General features: G+C 38.8%; 1 protein-coding gene across 2 annotated transcripts in view; it reads right to left on the bottom strand.

Moving 5' to 3' along the window:
- Positions 1–24,767, bottom strand: part of LOC124802951 (serine/threonine-protein kinase unc-51) — a 173,724-nt gene that overhangs the window by 105,113 nt on the left and 43,844 nt on the right. For both annotated transcript variants that reach the window (XR_007017168.1, XM_047264046.1), the window contains exons 9-12: positions 20,370–20,530; positions 18,900–19,072; positions 3,205–3,294; positions 25–145 (exon numbers count right to left, since the gene is read on the bottom strand). Coding sequence is in view for 1 of the 2 variants with exons in the window: in XM_047264046.1 (XP_047120002.1) it covers positions 25–145; positions 3,205–3,294; positions 18,900–19,072; positions 20,370–20,530 (545 nt within the window). In the remaining variant the exon portion in view is untranslated. The remainder of the gene's footprint in view (positions 1–24; positions 146–3,204; positions 3,295–18,899; positions 19,073–20,369; positions 20,531–24,767) is intronic.

The following is a 24,767-nucleotide window of genomic DNA, read 5'->3' as shown; positions in this document are numbered from 1 at the left end:
AGGAAATGTCTGCTATAAACTTACTGTCTTTCAATGTTGCTATCACTTGACTGATCAGAAGGAATATTTGATGGAACCAAGACAAAGTCATCTGTTTCTTCTGGACTTGAACTACTGCCTTGACCTCTACAAGACACTGGCGATCCTATGCAGTTAAAAAGTAAATCAGATGCCCGTCAGACCAGTCTCAGGATTACATGTTTATCGGAGGACACAAATAGATAGTAATGGGAACAACCAAATGAAAACAATTGATCCTGTCAGTTGTTGGAAAACAATCTACACATTCGATTGTAGTTTTACATATTGGTTAAATTATTCATTCATTTTTTTGAGTGGACTCAATCTGTGGGAGCAAAAAAAAAAAAAAAAAAAAATATATATATATTTCAGCATAGTGACTGAATTACTCATTCTTTCTTGTAAAATGAAAGGAGTCTACAGTTTTTCTGTCAGTTGAACCATGTACTCAAACTTTCAACTGAAACCACTTCTAAGTGTTTTACTTGACAGCTATCCACTCTTCTGAACGAAACAAGTCTTTTCATAATTTGAAAATAGTTAATATATTGTTGTGGATTAAGTTACTTCAGATGTAATTAACACATGTACCTAACTAATTAAGCTAATGTTGAGCATGAGAATTCCCTTACAGGTACATGAATAAGAAAGGAACATCGCCAACTTTTAATGATTGCTGCGTTCCATTTAGCTGAAAAGGTGTGATGATGTCCATTAATTAAAAATCATTTGAATCTAGCATTTGAAGGGGGGGGGGGGGCAAAACACCACTTATTCTGCCATTCATGTGTGTGGTAGGTAACTATATTGTGTAGGAAATTATGTTACAAGCTTTTCTCTTGCCATTATTGTTAAAGGAGTCTGGAATCACACCTTTGCACATTCAGTTCTGAGCAGAAACATTAGACCATTTTGAAATTTCAACATTATTAATATTGTTGACTGTACTTTGTTATTGTCTGCCATCAGTGTTGTTATGATTCTGATGTTTGCTTTTTATTGAGGGTCAATTAGCAGCTTTTAGTTCTGAAAAGGATAGATTGCCACCCTCTGTAAAGATGGCAAGTTGAGCTGCAGACAGGCACAAAGAAAAGACTGTTAAACATTAAGCTTCTTCTTTTATATAAAAAAAAGAACAACACACACACACACACACACACACACACACACACACACACACAAAGTAACACTATCTCCAGCTGCTAAAGCCAGAATGCAACTGTCATGCTGAAGGAATGCAGCAATCCAGAGTGGGGTGGGGATGGGGGAGGTAGAGGGATAGGGTAGAGCACTATATGGCAGAATGTGCAGGTATTAGATGGCAGCAGGACGTGTGTGTGTGTGTGTGTGTGTGTGTGTGTGTGTGTGTGTGTGTGTGTGTGTGTGCATGAGTGCGCACGTGCGTTTTTTGCTGAGAAAGGTTTTGGTTGAAAGCTCAGTGCATAACAGTCTTTTCATTGTGGCTGTGCGTAACTCAGTGTGTCGTCTATAGTGAGTAGCAATCTACCCTTTTCATAGTATAGTTGATATTCCAACCTGGAATTTTCATTGTTTGATTTAGCTTTCACTTCTGTTTTTCATCCATGTTTATGAACATGGCATGTACATGATAGTGAACTTTGTGTTTGGATCAAAATTCCAAAAAGCTTAGTGGCATGGGAGTGAAAGAAACCACATGATTGGATAAATGGAATTAACAAGATAAAGTCATTGCAATACAGTGTATCTGGAAAGATGATTCATATTCTGAAATTAAATTAATTAAAGAAATTCAAACAAAAATAATGAATGTGCTTGAAAGCAAGTTGTTAAGTAAGCACACAATTAAAAAATGTATTTTACGTGCCTTATGTTCCTGTCACCTTGGCATTTACCAAAAGCGATTTATCAGTAATGGGCGTAAATAAGTGGCAACAGAAAGGAAGACTTAAATAAATTTAAATTAAAATTTAAACAATGGAAAACCCAGGAAGGAATGTAACAATATTATGAAAAGGAAAGTTACTACTCACCATATAGTGGAGATGCTGAGTCACAGATAGGCACAACAAAAAGACTCACAAATAAAGCTCTCGGCCAGTAAGGCCTACATCAAAAATAGATGACAGACACAAAAACTCTCATGCAAATGCCACTCACACACACGACTGCAGTCTCAGGCAACTGTAACTACACTGCCATACGAGCACCCAGCCTCTGGTAAGCATCCATGAATTACAGCAAAGGTACTGTGGTGTGGGAATCTTGTTAGGGATCTCATGTTTGTAGATATGAAGAGCTGCTCTTCCATTTCCACTCCCTATAACGTGTACCATGTCTGTGAGCTAATCAAATCTATACTACATGTTTCATTGAGTACTAACAGCAAGCAAGAAAATGTGAATTCAGGACTAATAAAATACAAAAACTGAAGATACAGTACTACAATAACACAGGCTGGATGACAGGACTTGTACAACCCCACAAAATAATCGCTTCACTAGAGACTGGACAGCACGGCACCATGTGGCGGAGCGCATACCTCATAAATGGCAGACCAATTATATATGAGATGTGTCACCACTCATCGTTTGTTGCTTAGGGCCTGAAACACCCTGTATTGAACATTATGTAATCGAATGAATGTGATATTAGTTATAGTGGAAAGTCAGAAGACTGAAAGAGTATAAGACACCACAGTAATTAATCTCTGCCAATAAATAGGCTAATTAACAGAAATATGAATGCTAATAAAGCATGAAGAAAACTGTATTGCAATTGGTATGACGACTAACTACATTTGTCAATAAAATAAGCTCAAGTAAGAGTGTGAGACTAGCACTGGTAATATATTTCCCCTTTCCTCAGGTTTTACACTTTTGCCTGCTATGTCCTCTTTCATGAGTTTAGTCTGGATGATCGAGTAGTGGTGTTGAAGTTTTATATACAGACAATGCTGTCTTTTTACATAATTTATCATAGTATATAAGAAACTGTGATATGAATGAGCTGAAGCAGTCTACTGAAAAATCTTCATAATTCAGATAAGGATATTTAAAGAACTTGGAACAACTGGAAATTAGTGTTGAATAGAAGTTACTACAAAATTAAAGTTACTTGTAAAAAATAAATTCACACACAAAAATAAACATAAAACTACACTGACGTAGAGAATGACACAATGGTAATTAAAACTAAAAGTACCTGGTTCTGGTGAAGAAGGTTCAGCCCTTGGTAGTGAAGAAGCCGCTGCTACAGGAGCAAACAATGTAGCTGGAGAAGGAGGAAGCTCTCCTGAAAGAAAAAGTACAGCATTTTAGCTTCAGAATAGCATAGAACATGTGTATTCCAAGCACAAACACAACACTATGTCTTATACTGTGCACACACACTGAAACTGTGGCCAAATGATAGAAATTTATTCTGTGCTAAAACTAAGCAAGAAAAATAGAGTAAGGATCATACAGCCTATAAATTCTTAATTTACAAATATGAACAACAATCTTGCAGAACAATAATTTTCTGGTGTATTTTGATATCAAATAAAAGTATTAATTATTTGATAACATAATGCATCAGAGAAGTACTGTGACGCTGCTGCTGATTTCTGTATTATAGAAATAAAGTGTATAAGTAAAACCTATACAACACAAAATTCTAGTTGCTTGCAGAGCTTTAAGTTCAAATTGCTTATGGATCTTTAAAGATCTATATTGATGAAACCAAATATGAAGAAACTGTGTCATGTGCCCACTTACTGGAGCCTATATGCTTTGTAGTGTGACAGCAATAACTAGCTAACAGTCTATGCTGAGACTGCTACTTGTTTGGGTGTGTGTAGTGCAACCAGTTGCGCGACATAAGGTGGGAAAAAAAAAAACATTCAACAATGTTTGACTCAATTTAACACGTCATAATCGATGTTTTTGATAGCCTGTGGCTGTCATTCATTATTTAAATAATGAAATAATGCACTAGTGTGGTTTCAGTTGCCTGAGACTGCAGTCGTGTGTGTGTGTGTGTGTGTGTGTGTGTGTGTGTGTGTGTGTGTGTGTATTTTTGACAAAGGGCATTGGCTGAAAGATTTAAGTGTGAAAATCTTTTTTTTGTGCCTATCTGCAACTCAGCATCTCCACTGTATGGTGAGTAGCAACCTTCATTCTCACAATATTGTTATAATGGCACTAGTTACTTATTTTTTCATGCTTAGCGAGGAGCGTTTCAAGAATTTTTTCTCGTTGTCAAGTGCAAACATGTACATATGTATTTTGTGTGGTGTCTGAATGTATTGTTCTGCATTTCTTCCACTGTAATCATCTTTTTGAGGTTATCAGGTACTGTGCCTCCTCAGTTATGTAGAAAACCACACACATGCAAACTATCACTCACATTGTTTGTTTGTGTAACATCACAAAAAAATACATACGTAAATACTGCACTTGACAAGAAGAATAAATTCTCGAAACACGTTTTGTTCAGAATGGGGGTTAAAAAACATAACCCGCACTGTGTTTAGACTAAAAACATTTGAGCAATGCGAAGCGAATGACTGTGTCAACTAGTGCTCCAAGTGGAAAATGTCAAAACATGCTAAATATGGTTCAACAAAGGTGTCATGATGATCACAACAAACACGAAACTGCGTTTGTGGAGTAGAGACAGGTTGGAAATGGTTGTGATTGGTCATACCTTCATTCAAATGAACCCAGTTACTCCCATCAGCCACCACACCAAGTAGAGCTTCACAGGGGTGGGAGATACGGCACGAATTGTGCCCTGGTGTCAAAAAACTGAACCCCATAATATTTGTAAACTCTGCTGGATAGCAACATCATGCCAGAATTGACTTCTTCACAGACATTTTTTCAAAATGCGTAAATCACGGGGAAATTATTAATATCCTGCTGCAAAATCGGGTGCAAATTAACATTGTGGGCATTGGAAATTTGACGGGAATGATAAAAAATGTTGTAAACGGCAGGAAAACGTTACTTCCGGGAGTGTAAAAGTGGGGTTATACTGTATGTTCTTGATGATGATGCCCCGTCAATAACCAGTCATGTACAAAATTTCAACATTAGAAGAACACTGATTCACAAACAACTTACAGTAGCAGCAGGGTCCAATAATGTTTCATCCAGATCAAACAAAGCACTTAAAACCATTGTAGAGGGCAACTATGGATAATATAGTAAATTAAAATACTGGACTGTTGTGTGCCTTATTCACATTTACAAGCTCACACCACTGGAAGCACCTTATGAATGGTTCTTCCTACACCAAAATTTCTTTAGCCATTTAGTTACCCCACATATACACGTACAATTAACAGTATAAAAATGGCACCCTTGTCTTTACATTCAGAATACACAATGAGTTTCATTTGTTCCATGTTCAAACATCTCACAACCTATGCCTGATTTAGCTGGAATACCTAAAATGATTTATCATATTGACAGCACTTTCAAAGCTGATCAGTACCTCCATATCATGGAACAATGTGATGATGCATTAATCCAACTGCACCAAATTTGATTCAGTAAATAGTTATGTCTTGTTGTTTAGAGATGGCTGAAAAGAAGCTTCTCAATCAAGCGACAAGAGCATCCGAGTTAAATTCCACACAGAGTCTCAGAATCAAGGAGAATCATAATATTAAGATTTGTGACTCTGTGATTCCTCATGCATAATTCACATTATCTATGATTGTGTATTCCATCCTCAAGACTATTAGTTCTGAACAGTATAAATTTCACTAACTTAGCAATTTTAAGGCCAGATCAGTTGTATTACGTAGGCTTCCACAGCTAGCATCAAGATGATTAAAATTCTTCTGGAGCTTGTATCATTATATAAAATACTTTAAAACATATAAACTACAAAATATAAACATTATTCCATATTTTATATAATGACATGGTACAACACCCAGAAGAATTTCAATCATCTTGATGTAGCTGCTCTTTTGGTGTTTGGTGCAAGGTCAAGTCTAAGTCTATACTCCAAACCAGTCCCTAATAATACAAATGCAAAAGGCGAGACAGAAGAATTACTCTGTTGGATTAATATCACAGAATATGTTATCTCCATGTGTAAAGAAAAAAAGTATTATCACCACAAAGCTGAGCATTTATTATGCCATTGTTCTATTCACTGCACTAGAAAAGCATTAACTTGAATAATGACAGGTAAAAGGATTGACTGGCCCAAATAATTTAGAGTCCAAGAACAGAGCACTGTGCATGCCGAATTTCAGAAGTTCTAGTGTTCACAACTTTAGTGGACTGTGGAACTTCAGCTTAATGTTTCATCATAAAAAAAAAGGCAATATAATAGTTAGGATACAGTATATGTCAAGATTCACTGCAATTTAATTCATCGTATCATTTCTTTTGAAAATCATTACTCCAGCACATAGAAACAGTTGAAATATAAGAACTCCATGTTGGCAGAATTCCTAAACCATGATTGATTCACACCTGTTACAATGGCCAAGTGGATAGGCTGATCGTTTAAAAACGTAAAGGATGAGCATTCAAATCGAACTGTAGTCAATTGTCAATTTTTTTAGACCTTTTGCAGGTAACATTTTAAACCTTAATTCGCTACAAATTGTGCAGCTGCAGGCTTTTCTAGGTTCCACATTCTTTCAAAACATTCCACTGTATAACAGTTTGTTTAAAGATTAAACAGGCAAATGGTTATAGTAAAAATACTGAAAATGGATCATTTTATTTGTAATTGCTTTGACTGCTACTTGGTGTCTCTACAGTTTTCAGGTACAAGAAATGTATTAGCTGAGTGGCATTTTCTTCTAAGTCCTTATGTGTGGATTACATGAGCAAGTGGATGTGCCTTCCAGTAACTGTTGTTTCCAGTGTAATATTTGTTCTTCAACTACGATAGGCCTATTTGAGGGCTATGCTAAAAAGAAGAAATCAGTAGCTCCTTGATATTGTGTCAGCTTACTGTACATGTAGCTGCAGTATGTGTCTGACTGAATCTCAACAGCAACTTTCATAGTTATTGGATCGTTTGAAAACCAAGCTGCATGAAAAACACCGGCGATTGGACCGCAAAAAAGTCCTTTTCCATCACGAAAATGCACTAGCACACACCTCAGCAGTTGTGGTCGCAAAATTAATGGAAACAGGGTTCCAACTCGTTTCACATCCCCCTATTCTCCAGACTTGGCTCCCTCGGACTACTATTTGTTCCCCAATTTGAAGAAATGGTTGGCGGGACAAAGATTTTATTCAAACGAAGAGGTGATGGCAGCAACTAATAGATATTTTGCAGACTTGGACAAGTCCTATTATTCGGAAGGGATCAACAAATTAGAACAGCATTGAACAAAGTGTATTAGTCTAATGAAGACTATGTCGAAAAATAAAAAAGGTTTACCCCAAACATGTAAGTAGTTTTTATTTTTGCACGGACTTTTCAAATGCCCCTCGTATAGCTTCAGTATTTTCTCTACATGCCAATGGCATCAAGAACAGCTTGATTCCTTTGAGGCATAGAACTGACAAGTCTGTGGAAAAAGTCCTCATCCATGGCAGTTCTCCCCATGAAGAATGAACCAAATCCCATATGGGATTCACAGTTCCCGGAGGAGGATCTGTCCAACTGTCCTGCGGAGTCTTCTAAAGTTGAGCCCATACGTGCTCTATGGATTTGAGAACATGTGACTTTGGAGACCATGGAAGGCACTGAATAATATTCTCCCTCCTTTAAAAACCAGCTCTGAATCCTAATTCTAGTGTGTGATGGATGATATCTTGTTAGTAAGTGAGTCGTCCTTCAGGGTACCGAAGTCAAGCTCCAGGGATGATTACATTTTCAAAGAAATGTTCATAGCATGCTGAATTGAAGTTGCCTTGGATATGTTCTAAAGTTCCTTCACTCATGTAAGACATCCAGCCCCAACATTTCACACTTATGCACCTGGTTCTAGTGCATGTGGCCACGAAGTGCACATCATATTGTTGCCCATCTATGCAGTGAACAAGAGCAGGAGCTCTGCTCATGGATGCTATTGTCCTCTCATTGGAGAAAATGACTTCTCTCCAATTGTCATCTTCCCAGTACCTCACAATTGGTAATCTATCCATGGCCTGTTCATCAGACATCAGCTCTATGATCGGAGCAGCATGACAGGACCTGATTCATTGGTCCTTTAATCTTCTGAGAGCAGTTCTCGAAGAGCCCAGAAAACGTGAAGCTCTCCTTAGTTCTCAAATGAGTGACAATGGAGTTTTCTGGCCCACCCTGACCAGTTCTTCATCTTGTCTTCATGTAGAGACTAGTGGTCTTCCAGGTATTGGATGTCTCGCTACCTCACCATTATCTCCAAATCGTCTAATCTATGTTTTTGCCGTGGAAGCATCAATAACATCACAACATCCTGCCTCAGATGCAGTAGCACCATTTTCAAAGAGAGAAATTATTCACTTGTGAACATTCACATCAGCCATTTTGAAGCAGATGTACGATGTATGCCACTCAGTTGATACATTTCTCTTAGCTGACAACTGTAGACACAACAGATGGCAGTCTAAGTACTTACAAATAAATAAATCCCTTTTCAATATTTTTACTATGGCCATCTGTCTATTTGTTTAAAGATTAGTCTATTATAAAATGCAATCTTTTGAAAGAATGTGGAACTGTGAAATGCTTATTGTCACAATAATTCTACCGAAATGGAGTTCCTATATGTCAACTGTTTACACATGCTCGAATACTGATTTTCAAAAGAAATGATACGATGAATTCTTTTGCAATAAATCTCGACATATACTGTATCCTAACCATTATACTGCTTCTATTTAATGATGTAAACACCAAGCTGAAGCTCCACAGACCCCTAGAGTTGTGAACATGGCACTTCTGAACTAGAGCATGCACAATGCTCTGTTCTTGAACTTAAATTACACTGGCCGACCATCTATTTGTCTCTCACTGGCCATGTGATTAACTTGGTGACATGTGATTAACCCCATCTTGTGCTATAATTTACCATTGTAATTACTAGCAGATGATTTGTATTTAACTCTTATTAAAATGCGTGATTATAGAGACAAAACAAAAACCTTCAGCTTGTGGTATATTTAAACAATTAGTATGGACAATGGGTGGATTACTATTCACCAAATTAAAGAGATTTTGAGGGGCAGTGCCCCCCTCCCTTCTCTCTCTCTCTCTCTCTCTCTCTCTCTCTCTCTCTCTCTCTCTCTCTCTCTCGACCACTGTCATCTTGGTTCCAAGTCCCAACTACCACTGTGGTGAGCAGAATTTCAGCTGTGGTGGGTAATGGGGGTAGAGAAGAGGAGTCGGGGGAGGAGGGAGAGGGATAAAAAAGCTGTGATGAAGGGAACTATAGTGCTGCCTGTGGGACTGTGTGGAAGACAAGGACAGGACAGCGAGCCGGCTATATGGGAGGGAGGGGAGAAGGTAAGCAAAGGGGAAAAAAGAGAGAAGTGCCGTGATGAGATAGTAGGCACGTGTAAAGCTGGAAAGAGGGAGCAGGAGAGGGCCAGAGGCAGGTGGAAGGCAGATAGTAGCGAAGGTTGAGACACGTGGGGGTCACAGGAACGAGGATAGTTCCTGTAGGCTCAATTCACAAAAGCTGATGGCAGGAAGAACCCAGCTGCGAAGCAGTGCATCATGCTGGGTGGCATACTCAGCAACTGGGTGATTCAGCTGTCTCTTGGTCACAGTTTGACAGTGGCTATTTATGTGAACAGACAGCTTGATTGTGGTCATGTCCACATAGAATGCTGCATAGCAATTGCAGTTAAGGTTGTAGATCACATGGCTGCTTTCACAGGTGGCCCTGCCCTTGATGTGATAGAAGATGCCTTTTGACAGGATAGGAGCAGATGGTAGTGAAGTGTATGAGACAGGTCTTACACCTAGGTCTCTTGCACAGATATGAGTCATGGGGCAAGGAGTTGAGAGCAGAAGGTAGAGAAGTACCAGGATATTTTGTAGGTTGGGTAAGTGGTGGAATATCACTGTGATGAGTGGAGAGAATATTTCTCATTTTAGCAAGAGTTAGCCAAAACCCATAGCAGAGAATGTGATTCAGTTGCACCAGTCCTGGGACGTACTAGGCCACGAGTGGGGTCTCCTTTGTGAGCAGTCCATGGGTATGCAGGGGGATGGTAGGTTAATGGGAGAAAAGATGCGGGGGAACTGTTCCTGGATAAGGGGGGGAGGAGTAACCAGTTTGTAAAGGCCTCAATTAAACCCTTCGCATATTTGGAAAGAGTTTACTCCTCGCTACAAATGTGATGACCTCACGTGGCTAGTCTGTATGGAAGGGAGTTCTTGGTGTGAAATGAGTGGCCCATGTCAAATGGGAGGTATTTTTGGTGGTCCCACCTGGTTAGCCCGTGGATTAATGTCGAGGTCCGATGTGCTGGCCAGTCTGTGGATGAGTTTTTAATGCGGTTTTCCATCTGCCTTGCAAATGTGGGCTGGTTCCCTTCATTCTGCCTCAGTTACACTGTCAGCGATTGCTCCACAAACACTTTCTCTACATAAGCGTACACCATAATTACTCTACCATGCAAACACTGGGGTTACAGTCATATGGTGTGAGACATTCTGGGGTGCCATGCCATGCCATGCCATTGTTGGTGGTTCTGATGTGGATGGGGATACTGATGTCACCATATTTGAGGTGGAAGTCAACCTCAAGAAAGACAGCTTGTTGGGCTGTGGAGGACCATATGAAGCAAATGAAGAAGAAGGCACTGAGTTTCTGCAGGCATGTAGATAGCATGACCTCACCCTTGGTTTGTATCAAGAATATGTCATCAATGAATCTGAACCAGTGGTGTGGCTTTGGGATTCTGAGCAGATAGGAAAAATTCCTTTACATGGTCCATGAGTAAGTTGGCATAGGATCGTGCCATGTGGATGCCCAATGGTTAGCTCATATTTGTTTGTAGGTTTGCCTTCAAAGGAGAAGTAATTGCTGGTGAGGATACAGTTGGTAATGATGACCAAGAAGAAGGTTGTATGTAAGGGGTCAGTCAAGCACTGGGGAAGATATTGTTCAATAGTGACAAGCTCATGAGCATTCTGGGTTTCAGTGTAGAGGGAGGTGGCATCAATAGTGGTGAGCAGTCGCCAGGCAGTAAAGAAAAAGAAACTGGGAATATCAGTAGAGGAAATGTTTAGTGCCTTATATATAAGAGAGTACTTACTAGTAATAGGCTGAAGATGTTTGTCCACACGGGCAGATTCTCTCTTGGTCACCACAGTAAGCAGCCTTACTGCAGTGACCAGGTTGGTTGGGTTTATGTACTTTGGGATGCATGCAGAAAGAGGGTACAAGGGCTGGGAGTTCTGTGTTGAGCTGGAAACTGTACTCGGGGGAAAGGTTCTGGGATGGTAGTTCTGCTGGATTTCAGGTATGCGGTCATTGTTGTAGAGCTAGTAGACCATCAGCTGCAGGAGCCTCTCTGCCAGGTAATCCCTAGAGGTTCATATCCACAGTGGTGGAGACTTGGTTGGCTGTTGGTTGGAACCATTTTACAAGTGGTTTTTCTTTCCATGAATTTGAGATTAGTTTCTATGTTGAGGGATTTTGGGAATAACTGAGAGGCAACATCTGCGGTTATGAAATTCTGCAAATTTAACAGTGGATGATTCAAAGAGATTGGGCATGGATCACAGCTAGAGTAAAGCTGAGTAAGACAGAATTCAATACTGGTTTTGAATCAAGTCTGTGTTTACGATTAGTGGAGAAAAAGCTTTTCTCATTTTAAAGAACATAGTTCTTATACAGGAAAACAGTGATCTGTAATTATTATAAATAAACTCTGTACACCACCAGCCACAAACAAGGGGATTGCCATGTGCCACCGCCTCCAGTAGACATTCATGGTCCGAAGATGATCTGATAAACAGATCGAAACCTGTCACCGTTAAAAAAGTTAAGTGATCAAGACTGCTTCCAGTTTATTTAAAAGCTTTTCTGTTGTGGGGACAGGGAGATGGTCTTAGGAGGCCCAGTAGGACTGAATTTGGAAGTGGAAAAAATGGCTCTAAGCACTGTGGGACTTAACATCTGAGGTCATCAGTCCCCTAGACTTAGAACTACTTAAACTTAACTAACCCAAGGACAGCACACACATCCATGCCTGTGGCAGGATTTGAACCTGCGACCATAGCAGCAGCGCAGTTCTGGACTGAAGCGCCTAGAACCACTTGGCCACAGTGGCCAGCTTTGGAAGTGGAGCAAAAGGTGAAGCCATCGTACAGGGCCGAGACTTCTGTGGGACTGAGGCTTTTGGAAGACATGTTCCTGACTGAGTTGTTGGTCTGTTTAGGCTCAGAGTTCTGTAAGGTGGTGGCATGTGGGAGTTTCTGGGTGTGTGACAAATGTAATCTGTCTGCAAGGCAGGGTCTGGCAGCTTTGAATGGGTGTGGGGGATATTTGACGGAGGTTATTTTTTGTAGTGATGGTGGATGAAAATAGTGCAAGGCATGAACAAGAAGTGAACAGTTTGCACAGTCTATTGAGTGGACATTTTTCATACAGCTCTAGTTCCTGGAGGGCAAAGGTTTCAATGTGGGAGGTGAGATATGGGATGGATTCCATTTTGGATTTTCTATTATTTAATTATAGTATGGGTTAGATAAATTTAAACCTACCCAGAGATTGTTGCTGAAGTATTTCAGTTTGAAACTATTTTCAAATCATGGATGCTTAAAGTGATGCCAGACATACAGACGTGTTCAAATTATTAGACTAAATGATTATTTTTGATACTCTTTAGTTGTCTGGTTTAAAAGTAGGAGAGAAAAGTGTAATAATTGATTTATTTTAATGGTTTGAATGATGCCACAAAATTTCCCTTCCAAGCAACTTACAGATCACTGAATTTTTTACAGTTGGTAACATTTTCCATTTTCTCTCCAAATTGTGGTGGTGTTCGTTGTCTGTGTACACGCTTTGAAACTGTGTTTACAGTAATGTTTTATGTTTATGCTGTACTTCAGCTTGTTATTTATTCTATCAATTTCTTGCTACTTCAACAAGACATTATACAGCTTGTGAACTTACATGTTTTTAGCTTTAGGAATAAATCATGGAGTTTCCATAGAAAGCGAGGTTGAGGGAAAGACAAATGAGGTTTCACCTTGGAAAGTTCCAGCTGTGGTAGCACTTCTTACTGAAAATTGTTATACACAGCAAGAAATTGCTGACAGAATGAAAATATCACAGAAAACTGTCAGCAGAATCAAACTTTCTGTACAGAAAGGTGGTGAACACAAGCCAAACAGGAAAGGAAAATGTGGGCGTAACAGAAAAATCAGTTCTAGAACAATGAGAAGACTTACAGCTATGGCAACAATGAACCATAAACTTACTTCTACAGGCATAAGCCATCAGGTGAAAGGTTTGGGTATTGAAGTTTCACCTGTTGCAGTGAGAAGGACACTGCTTGAATGTGGTTTAAAGACATGCCGGCCAAGGAAAAAACAGAAAATCACACCTGCCATGAAAACCGAAAGATTGCAGTGGGCTAAACAACTGCAGCAGTAGACAAGCAAGGGTTGGGCTAAGGTATGTGCAATGATATGGTAAATTAAGTGGGTCTAATCTCTAAAATTAGGAGTTTTGGCTTGAAATTGTGATGATGTATTGATATCGAAGAGGTGCACATCTGAATTTTGGGATTGTCCTACGCTACTATTCCCAACTTTTCTAACTTGCAATTTTGTACACATGCTTCAGTGATGAATCTGCTGTATTCACTGCGATGGAAGAAAGCAGCCAGTATGCCCATCACAGATCTGGAGAACAGTTAAAAGCTGAGTGTGTGCAGCGATGTGTGAAGCATCCTACTCCCGTTATGGTCTGGAGTGTGATGTCCGTGAAAGGTACTGGCAGATTACACATTGTTGAAGGGACAATGAGGCAAGAACAACATAAAGAAATCCTTGAAAAGGAACTTTTCCTCCAAATAAATGAGTGGTTTCCTAATAAAGATGCCATTTTTATGCATGACAGGGCACCCTGCCACAAAGCCAAAAGTGGTTGTTCCAAGTACTTGGAAGAAAAGCAACTGAAAGTGTTGCTCTGGCCAGTAATAGCTCTGATATGAACCCAACTGAAAATTTATGGGCTACTGTGAAACAGAGGATAAGGAAATTTACAATAACCACCAAACAAGATCTTAATGGATAAACTAGAGGAAATCTGGTACCGTGACAATGATATTAAAATGTCATGTGAAAAGTTAATAAAACCATGCCAAACAGGATAAAAATGTTGATTAAGAACAAAGGTATGCGTATAAAGTATTGAATGTACAAATATAATATGTATGGGGATGTAAATGTGTAATAAATGTAAAGTTTTGGAAGAAACGTCTTTAGTCTAATAATTTGAACACGTCTGTAATATTTTAGGGAGGCACCTGGGTTTCAGGCTTGATCCTGCTTTCACATTTGATGCTAAGATGGTATTCCAAAATATAGACAGCCTTGGAAATTCCGTTTGTTTGTAAGGTGGAATTTACAGTAGATTGGGGTGGCAGTGGGAATCTTGACTGAGGAGGGAGATGCCAGGGTATTCCACGGAGTTGTGTGAACAGCTGTGCCAAGGTGGCTCAGTGGCTAACACACCTGCCTAGTAAGCAGGTGACCTGGGTTTGATTCCCAGCTTTAGTACAAATTTTCACTTGTTGCTTCAGTCTATATACATAAAATCATGCCTGTCTGAGATCAGTGAAGTGTCTCAAGTTGTGTCATTTCAATAAAAATTATGTCCCCATACAACAAACGTGTCATAAACAACCTGTAGCGACACATGGCAGAAGTGTACATTGTATTTTGTTCAAGAAACGATGCTTGAAAGGCTTCTACATGATCACAGAAAACTTTACCAGGTTTTTGGACTAACAGCTAAAATGAAATTACGTTGCTGATTATCTGCTTGGAAACAGACACATCAATAGTATGCAGTCCTCAAATTCTAAACGTAAAGGTGCTACAAAAAATTAAACAACTAAAGATCACTGTCCCTCCACTTCTGCGGATAATAAAAGTCATGTTAAGGATTTTTCCTGACAAGGGAACATCACTAACTTGAGCTCATATTTTAAGGAGAAGGAGGAAAACCTGTAGAATATCAGACCCAGCAATCAATCATGAGTAAGAATTTGGGTCATGATTCTGATAGTACACAGTTATTACATTCTGAAGGTATAGCTTTTAAACTTTCCCTCACACCAGTTTTTTGCCACTCGCACCACCCCAATGAAGTAGACCGTCCGGATAGCCACACAGTCCAATGCGCTGCTTCCCGAGTGAGAAGGCGTGCCGGACCCTGGCACGAATCCGCCCAGCAGATTAGTTTTGAGATCCGGCGTGCCGGCCAGCCTATGTATGGTTTATAAGGCGCTTTTCCATCTTCCTCAGCGAATGCGGCCTGGTTCCCCTTATTCCGCCTAAGTTACACTATGTTGGCAAATGCTGCACAAACACTGTCTCCATGTACATGTACACCATAATTACTCCACCATGCAAACATTGGGGTTACACTCGCCTGGTATGAGACACTCCCCTTGGGAGGGAGGGGGTGGGGGGATGTCCACTGGGGGCCAAACTGCACAATAACCATGGGTTCAGTGTGGGGTGGTGGTGAGGTGGGTGGATTGCTGTGGCCTATTGTGGGGTTGTGAACCTCTGAGGGCTACAGCGGGACGAAGACTCTCCGTCATTTTTAGGTCCCAGGTTCAATAAACAATACACACACCCTAATGCAGTAAGTAGTCTAATGATTGAGTGTGAAGTACTGTACAGTGGAGAGAGACCCAGAGTTCCCCAATTCATGGGATTTTGAAGATGAGGGAAGAGAAAGGTAGAGGTGAAAATATTCGCCCAACGTGCTTTGAAATCTTGTCTGAGCACACATGTTATAGTAAGTAATATGACCACATAATATGTCAATCTTACACACACGTTCACTATTACCTTAACAATATTCACATTTTGATATTTTGCAGCTGTACATGGTCTCAGAATTAAAATGAATAAACCTGGGCAACTGAAGAACAGTGACATTAATAATTAAATAGCACTATGCTCTTCTTTAATGAGACATCCATTTCATTCATTTACACTGCATCTGTAGCATCAGCTACAGGTTGTAAACAGAACATTCTGACACAACGAACATAGCATGTTACTAATTTCAAAACAGTTTTTCCCAAATCTCTATGTAGTCTACATATATAGCTACATCTACACCAATACTCCGGAAGCACAAGGGTGTGTAGCACAGAGTACTTCTGGTGCCACTAGCGATCTCCCCGTCCCTGTTCCACTTGTGAATGGTACATGGGAAGAACGACTGTCAGTAAGCCTCAGTATTAACTCTAATTTTTCGAATTTTCATTATGGTCATTTTATGAGATGTATGTGGGATGAAGTAATATGGTGTCTGACTCGCCGCAGAAAGTACTCACTCGAAATTTCAATAGTAAACCTCACAGTGATGCACAATGCCTCTCTTGTAGCATCTGCTACTGGAGTTCGTTGAGCATCTCTGTAATGCTCTCACGCCAACTAAACAATTCTGTGATGAAATGTGCTGTTCTTCATTGGGTCAACTCTATCTCTTCTATCTGTTAAGGGTCCTAGATTAATGAGCAATTTCTCAAGAACCGGTGAAACAAGCATCTTGCAAGCCACTTCTTTTGTAGATGAGTTACATTCCCTTATGATTCTTCCTATGAATTGCAATCTAGCACCTACTTTTCTTACTATTTGTTTTATGTGGTCATTTCACTGAGATAGCTCTGGATAGTTACTCCTGGACATTTTACAGTAGGTACTGTTTCCAGCAATTTGTCATCAATAGTATAGTTACACAGTAGTGGATTTCTTTTTCTATGCATGTGGAATACATTACATTTATTTATGTTTGGGGCCAACTACCCAAGCCTGCACCATTCATCAATCCTCTGTAGGCATTCTGAAAATTGATACTTTCTTCTGGTCTTGCTACTTTCTTATAGACAACTGCATCATCTGTAAACAGCTTAAAGAGTTTCCGATGCTTTCCGCTAGACTGATAAAGACTATTTACATTGTATATAAACAAACTGCCTTGAGGTCACTTTACACCTGTTATTTTGTTCCATTACGAACGACATGTTGAGTTCTATCTGCAAAGAAGTCTCAAATCCAGTTGGAAATCTGTCAGGTATTAAGTGTCTGCAGTGGGGCGCAGTGAGTGACAACCAGTTTAAAAGCACATGTTTAAAAGCTGTAAGTTTGGAATATCATAACTGCATAATATCAAAAGTACGGCCCAAAGTTTTGTGCAGGATTAATTTCTGGGACCCATATCTCCTCCTTAAAATGCGAGGTCAAATTGGTGATGTTTCCTTGTTCAAATTTCATCAACTTCATACACTTACAGCCATAATTACATCTACCTTCCGAGTCAAATGCATATAATTTTTTCAATATTAATGAGAAGTAAAACTAAATGGAGAACATCACTGGCGGCCTTCGGTTCGAAAATGTGTCTTCTGATGAAATGTACTGCAAGAAGTAGCAGGAATTTTGGGAGAAGTAAGTGATGTTCATTATTTATCAAAGTTTTAGTGCCCAATGTGCACATACCACACTCATAAAATAAAAGTTGATTTCATCAAAAACTTTATGCAAAATGTGCAATACATTTTATAGTTACATAAATCATAAGGACTATTAGTTACACATTCTTCAGTTGCCCTGTATTCATAACTTATTCAGAAAATTGAAACAAAGTGACCAGGTCTACAAGTCTTTTACATAATGCACAGGCTTTGTGTCCATCTTTGCACAGGAACCGATACCAGAAAGGCGGTCTCCAACTGCTGCATACATGTGCTCCTGTCCATTTCTCAGACTTTGGCAGGTGGCATTACTAGACGAGATAGATGCACCCTTGGGAAGAAGTTTGAGAAGATCGCTGACCCATTTAGGACTCCACAGACTGGTGTATCAGTAACATCTATTTGCAGAGCCATGCAAAGATTCCAACTAAAATCTTACATAATAACAGCAGTGCACAGACTGGCCAATTTAGATAATAAAGATATAGTATGCTTTTTCATACAAGTATTAAATAACACAGAGATCTACAGTTCCATACAGGCCACAGCAAAAGTACAATCACCCAAGGCAATGACGACAGTATTATGGGGACAAACTTTATCAACAGAAAATTGTATGTCTGTCTGCAGTCCAGAATTACTGCGCCTCTCCTTTGTAGCCTGCAAGCTTCCTATTACTTTCCTTTACTTTCAGCTACTGGAAGGCTGTGTAGCAATGTTCATATTTGTGTACCACTTAGCTCTGAAGAAAGAAATTGCACAAAAGTATCAATGTTTAATTTTAATTGATGCACCTATCAATCACTTATACTATGAGTTGTTATCTTCACTCATTCAGTTTTTTTATATTCCACCAAGGATTTTTTTTTAGCACTAAATGTATGTTTTTAAGCCATTTAATCTGTCTTTCGAGGTTTCCTTCCAGGACATTATAAATATTAATTAATCACAGCCTGTACGCTAAGACAGACAGAACTTCTCTTTGGACTGTTTAAATCATCAGCAATTCCCAGTTTTAACTATATAAACAAATAATTACATAACCTGCATGCAACTTTTGAAAGAATGGAAAATATCACTTGAAATATAAAAGAAATAACTCCTGAACAAGCCTTTTCCATAAATAGCTTTATGTTGCTCCTCTCAGCCCTACATGATGTGAGAAAAAAATAATTCTAACAAAAAATAATTAAGTCAAGATACATAAAAACAACATTTTACATGACTAATGAGGTGTCCTAACATACTACAAACTGTACTCACCAGGTAGAGTACAGGACGGCGGTGGTGGTGGAGCTGGGGTGGGAACAGGCTCTGAATGTCTTTTCAAGAACGGATGATTAAAAAATGTGTCAAAATTCATGCGGTCCCTAGCATTACGTCGCAACAGCCCCATCAAGAGATCTGTTAATTCTGGTGATGTTCCTGGTGGTATCCTTTCAAGAGAAATTCAAAAGCCATTTGTACACAACTGCTGAAACTGCATGGGTAACACACTATAGCCATAGCCATTATTCTTGTAATATCTCAATGAGTTAAGTAATATCTCTGCTAATAACCATACACACAGGCTTTAAACACAATGTTAAAATGATGGTACAATTGTTATCAGATATAAAAGAGTTGTTGAACTTCGAAATGTTTCCCGTTAGTTATGCTAAAACACAAAAAGTAGCTTCAGTGTCGTACACAACAGAAACATATCAGAAACATTTGAAATAAAATTCAACAGAGACACTAACAGAAAGACAGATTACACTAAATTCAACCAACAATGATGAACTGAATTTTTCCTTTGATTTAGGAATCATGCCTATTTCGGACAGTGTCCATGTTTAGGCATATATCCAACAATATATTACACTACGGAGCAAAGTTACTATATTGTATGCTTTTTCTTTACTTAATATCTTTGAATGTTCTATGGATTCTATGAAGTTAGTATTACAGAAAAGACTTTCACAAAGACCTAACCACAACTGGACTTACCAAAAGGGCTCTTTTCTGAGAGATTTTGTAGGGTACACATTATATTAGTTAAAATGTAGAGGATAATTAGAAAAAGTTAATTTGCAGTACCTACAAGCCTGATCAACAGCTTCTCCAGTAATAAATTTATATAGTTAAATAAGAGAAGTTGCAGAGTTTAATGAAACATCATAAGCATTAATGAAGAATGGAAAGGACATATAAGGGAGGAGGAAAGGAGAGTGGCAGTAAGGAGTGTGGAAGTAAGGGAGAGTGGGATGAAGGGGGAGGGAGGTATACAGACAAGTGAAAAGGAATAATTATGTGAGAAATAATAGAAAGGTATCACATGACCAAGAAAAAGAAAAAAAAGCAATAAGAAAATTGACTGCAAATGAGGTGACTATATCAATCTGTTACCACAAGGGAACACATTTAGCAATATTCATTTAGAGGATGGCATATTTCTTTTTCGTTGAATCAATTTTTATTTTGCAACAGAATTTGCACCAATCTGAAACTTCTTCACAGATTAAAATTGTGTGCCAGTCTGAGACTCGAACCTGGGACCCTTTTTCTTTTGTGTAGGGTAAAGGTGTCAGGTTTGAGTCACAGTGCAGCACTTAGTTTTAATCTGCTAGGAAGTTTCAATTCTTTTTCTATTTATAAATGACATTCAATGTGATATGTTTCCCCATTTTTAGTTTTCTAAGTACTACAATGACAACAATCTAGGATTAAGAAATCTGAAGCAGAAATACTTACTTTGGAGACAAATTTCCATTTTTCTCATAAAATTGTTTGAGAGCGGGTGGAGTTTGGGCCTGAAATGGAGCCTTTCCAGTCAGACATTGGAAAACAATTGTGCCCAAGCTCCACAGATCTGCCTTCGCATCATACTGGAGAGACATTATAACTTCTGGAGCCTAGAAAAGACCAGAAGTCCCTCTAATGATGTGTGCGTATACAAGTGTCTTTATAATAAATCTTCAAAATTTACAGAACTTTATCCATTTAGACGGTGTTTAAACAGTGGATAAGACAAACAACTGCACACAAGTTATGTTTGACACACAGTCCACAAAAAGGCATTTTTGAAGAATGGGTACTGTGGAGCGAAGACCAATACAGTTTTGTCACTATTCTTTACTTTTTTTCCAGCAATAATTACCTACAAGTAAGTTTTAGGCAAATGTGCAGAAAACACACACACAAATGATATGGCCATTTGACCAAGGTGTCTTTATATGTGCAGTTTTGTTCATTGTGAAATACCATTAACTTCTTTCCTTCTGCATACAGCATTAAATGTATGTGTTGTTGTTGTTGTTGTTGTTGTTGTTGTTGGTGGTGGTGGTGGTGGTGCCCTTCAGTCTGGAGACTGGTTTGATGTAGGTCTCACTGCTTGTCTATCCTGTGCAAGTCTCTTCACCCCTAAATACCTACCACAGCTCATACAAGTATTGTATTGAATCCCCCCCATTTCCATTACCAAACAGACAAGTCATTGATGCTTCAGGATGTGTCCTATCAACCTATCCCTTCTTAGAGTCAAGTAATACCTTAAATTTATTTTTTCCCCAAATTCGATTTCATAGGTCCTCAATTTGTAAATCAAACTATCCATCTAATTTTTAGCATTCCTCTACAGCACTGTGCTTCAAAAGCTACTATTCTCTTCTTGTCTGAACTGCTTATCGTCAATGTTTCATTTCTGTACAAGGCTACAAACCAGACAAATACCTTCAGAAAAAACTTCCAAACATTTAAATTTATATTAGTTGTTAACAAATTCCTTTTTAATTCTTTTCTTGCTACTGCCACAATGTATTTTATATCTTTTCTATTTTGATCATCACTACTGCTTAAATAGGAAAGTTTGTCTACTAATTTTACATTCTTGTTTTCAAATTTAATTCGCTCAGCATCACTGATTTAATGTGATTACATTCCATTACCATTGCTTTGCTTTTGCTGATGTTCATCTTATAACCTCTTTCCAAGACACTGTCCATTCTGTTCAACTGGTATTCCAAATCCTATGTTGTCTCTGACAGAATTACATCATTATCAGCCAACCTTAGTTTTTGTTTCTTTTTCCTTAACTTCAATTCCATTTCCAAATTTATCTTTCAGATCCTGTACAGTTTGCTCAATGTACAGATTGAATAATTTTGGGGCTAGACAACAACCCTGTTTCACTCCTTTCCTGTCCTTCAACTATCACAACTGAAATCTGGTTTCTGTACAATCTGTAAACAATCTTTCACTCACTTTATTTCCCCCGGGCTAACTTCAGAATTTTAAAAATTGTAGTTCTGTCGACATTATCAAAAGCTTTCTCCTAATCTACAATTGTCAAAGGTAGATTTATCCTTCTGCAACCCATCTTCTAGGGTAAGTTTTGTTTCTGTATTCTCACTGTAACATTGTTTAAATAGTTTAGAGTCATCTGAAAGGTGAAGATGTGTACGTAACTCATGGTAAATTATCAAGAGGAACATCTCAAAAGCTTCTAATGCCATTATGGTTAGCAAAAATAGAAACAAAATGGTACTTATTATGGATGTCATCTTATTAAGTATGGTGATGGGGGCAGAAGGGTAATATTCCTCATTCAATAAATTGTATGTGTTGCATTCATGTAGATTCTTACAATGGTGGCAGGTAAAATGCAGATGATATTCTACACAGCTTAAATAATTTTGTGATCCTGACTGATAATTTGCAAAAGTTCTAATTTCACCATTAAATCTAGGAGAGACAATGAAGGTAACTACTCACCATATAGTTGGGAAACTTAGCAGTAAACTAATAACACGGCAGTTGTGTTCGGTAGAGTGGGTGATAAGGAGAGGGGAGGGGAACAAAGAGGTGAAATGAAATCCAGTCTGGTCCTACGCATGGCCTATCTCGTCAGACACAGGGCCCCTTCTACAGTATGCACAACTCATGCAAAGTTCACTGCAGCTTCTGCTCAACCTTTTATGCAGTCAGGACCACCAACCAGTTATTGTTATGGCGTTGTTGTTATAGTTGTCGTTGACTTCAGCCCAAAGACTGCTCTGATGCAGCTCTCCATGCTATTCTATCCTGGGCGAGTCTCTTCATCTCTGAATAAATACTGCAATCTACATCTTTCTGAATCTGCTCACTGTATTCACCTCTTGGTCTCCCTCTATGATTTTTTTATTCTCCACACTTCCTTCCAATACTAAAAATACTAAATTAGTGATCCCTTGATGCCTTAGGATGTGTCCTATTAATGAACTCCTTCTTTTGGTCAAGTTGTGTCACAAATTTCTTGTCTCCCCAATTCTATTCAGTATTTCCTCATTAGTTACATGATCAACCCATCTCATCTTCAGCATACTTTTGTAATCCCACATTTTGAAAGCTTCTATTGTCTTTTTATCGAAACTGTATCATCCATGTTTACTTCCATACATAGCTATACTCCAGACAAATAGCTTAAGAAAAGACTTCCTGACACTTAAATCTATATTCAATGTTAACAAATAACTCTTCTTCAGAAATGTTTTTCTTACAATTGCCAGTTTGGATTTTATATTCTCTCTATTTCGGCCATCGTAAGTTATTTTGCAGCCCAAATAGCAAAACTCATCTACTACACAACATTGAGTGTCTCATTTTCCACTCTGAGCGAGGTAGTGCAGTGGTTAGCACAGTGGAAATGCATTCGGGAGGACGACGGTTCAATTTCACATCCAGCCTTCCTGATTTAGGATTTCCGTGATTTCCCTAAATCGCTCCAGGCAAATGCTGGGATGGTACCTTTGAAAGGGCACGGCCAACTTCCTTCCCCATCCTTCCCTAACCCGATGAGATCGATGACCTCGCTGTCTGGTCTCCTCCATCAGAACAACCCAACCCTCCTAATCTGTTTCCCTTAGCATCACCTGGCTTAAATCAACTACATTCCATTATCCTTGTTTCGATTTTGTTAATGTTCATCTTACATCTCCCTTTCAAAACACTGTCCATTCCATTCAACTGCTCTTCCAAGTCCTTTGCTGTCCCTGAAAGAATTGCAATGTATTAGCAAACCTCAATGTTTTTATTTCTTCTTTTTGAGCTTTAATTCCTATTTCAAATTTTTCTTTCATTTCCTTTATAGCTTGTTAAGTGTACATATTGAACTACATTGGAGATATGCTACAACCCTGCCTCACGCCCTCTTCAACAACTGCTTCCCCGTCATGTCCCTTGACTCTTACAACTGCTGCCTGGTTTCTGTATTAGATCATAAATAACATCCTGTATTTTGCGCCTGCTACTTTCAGAATTTCGAAGAGATATTTCACTCAACATTGTCAGAAGCTATTGGTTCAGTATTGCCTTGTGTGTTCTTACATTTCTCTCGAATCCATACTGATCTTCCCCCAAGTCAGCTTCTACCAGTTTTTCCCTTATTTCATAAAGAATGTGTTAATTTTTTGCTACCATGACTTACTAAACTGATAGTTCAGTAATTTTCACACCTGTCAGCAACTGATTTCTTTGGAACTGGAATTACTACATTCTTCTTAAAGTCTGAGGGTATTTTGCCTGTCTCAAACATCTTGCACACCAGATGCAAGAGTTTTGTCATTGCTGGCTCTCCTAAGGCTATCCGTAGTTCTGACAGGATTCTGTCACCCCCGGGGCCTTGTTGTTACCTAAGCCTTTCACAGCTTTGTCAAATTCTTCTCGCAGTATCATATTTTCCATCTCATCTTCATCTAAGTCCACTTCCCTTTCTATAATACCACTTTCAAGTTCATCTCCCTTGTACAGGGACTCTACACACTCCTACCTTTCAGCTTTACCTCCTTTGCTTAGTACTGGTTCACCATCGGAGCTCTTGATATTGGTGCACTTGCTCCTCATTTCCCCAAAAGCCTCTATAATTTTCCTGTAGGCAGTATCTATCCCTCCCTTAGTGAAATGTGCTTCTAATTGCTTATATCTGTCCTCTAGCCATTCCTGCTAGCAATTTTGCACTTCCTGTCAATCTTATTTTTTTAAATATTTGTATTCCCTTTCGTCTGCTTCACTTGCTGTATTTTTCAATTTCCTCCCTTCATCAATTAAATTCTTTATGTCTTGTTTTACCCAAGGATTTCCACTATGCCTTGCCTTTTTACCTATTCGATCCTGCAT

The sequence above is a fragment of the Schistocerca piceifrons genome, chromosome 1 (assembly GCF_021461385.2).
Source record: "Schistocerca piceifrons isolate TAMUIC-IGC-003096 chromosome 1, iqSchPice1.1, whole genome shotgun sequence".
Taxonomy (NCBI): Eukaryota; Metazoa; Arthropoda; class Insecta; order Orthoptera; family Acrididae; genus Schistocerca; species Schistocerca piceifrons.
Note: the sequence above shows the minus strand (reverse complement) of the source record. Positions and strands in the feature narration are given on the sequence as shown.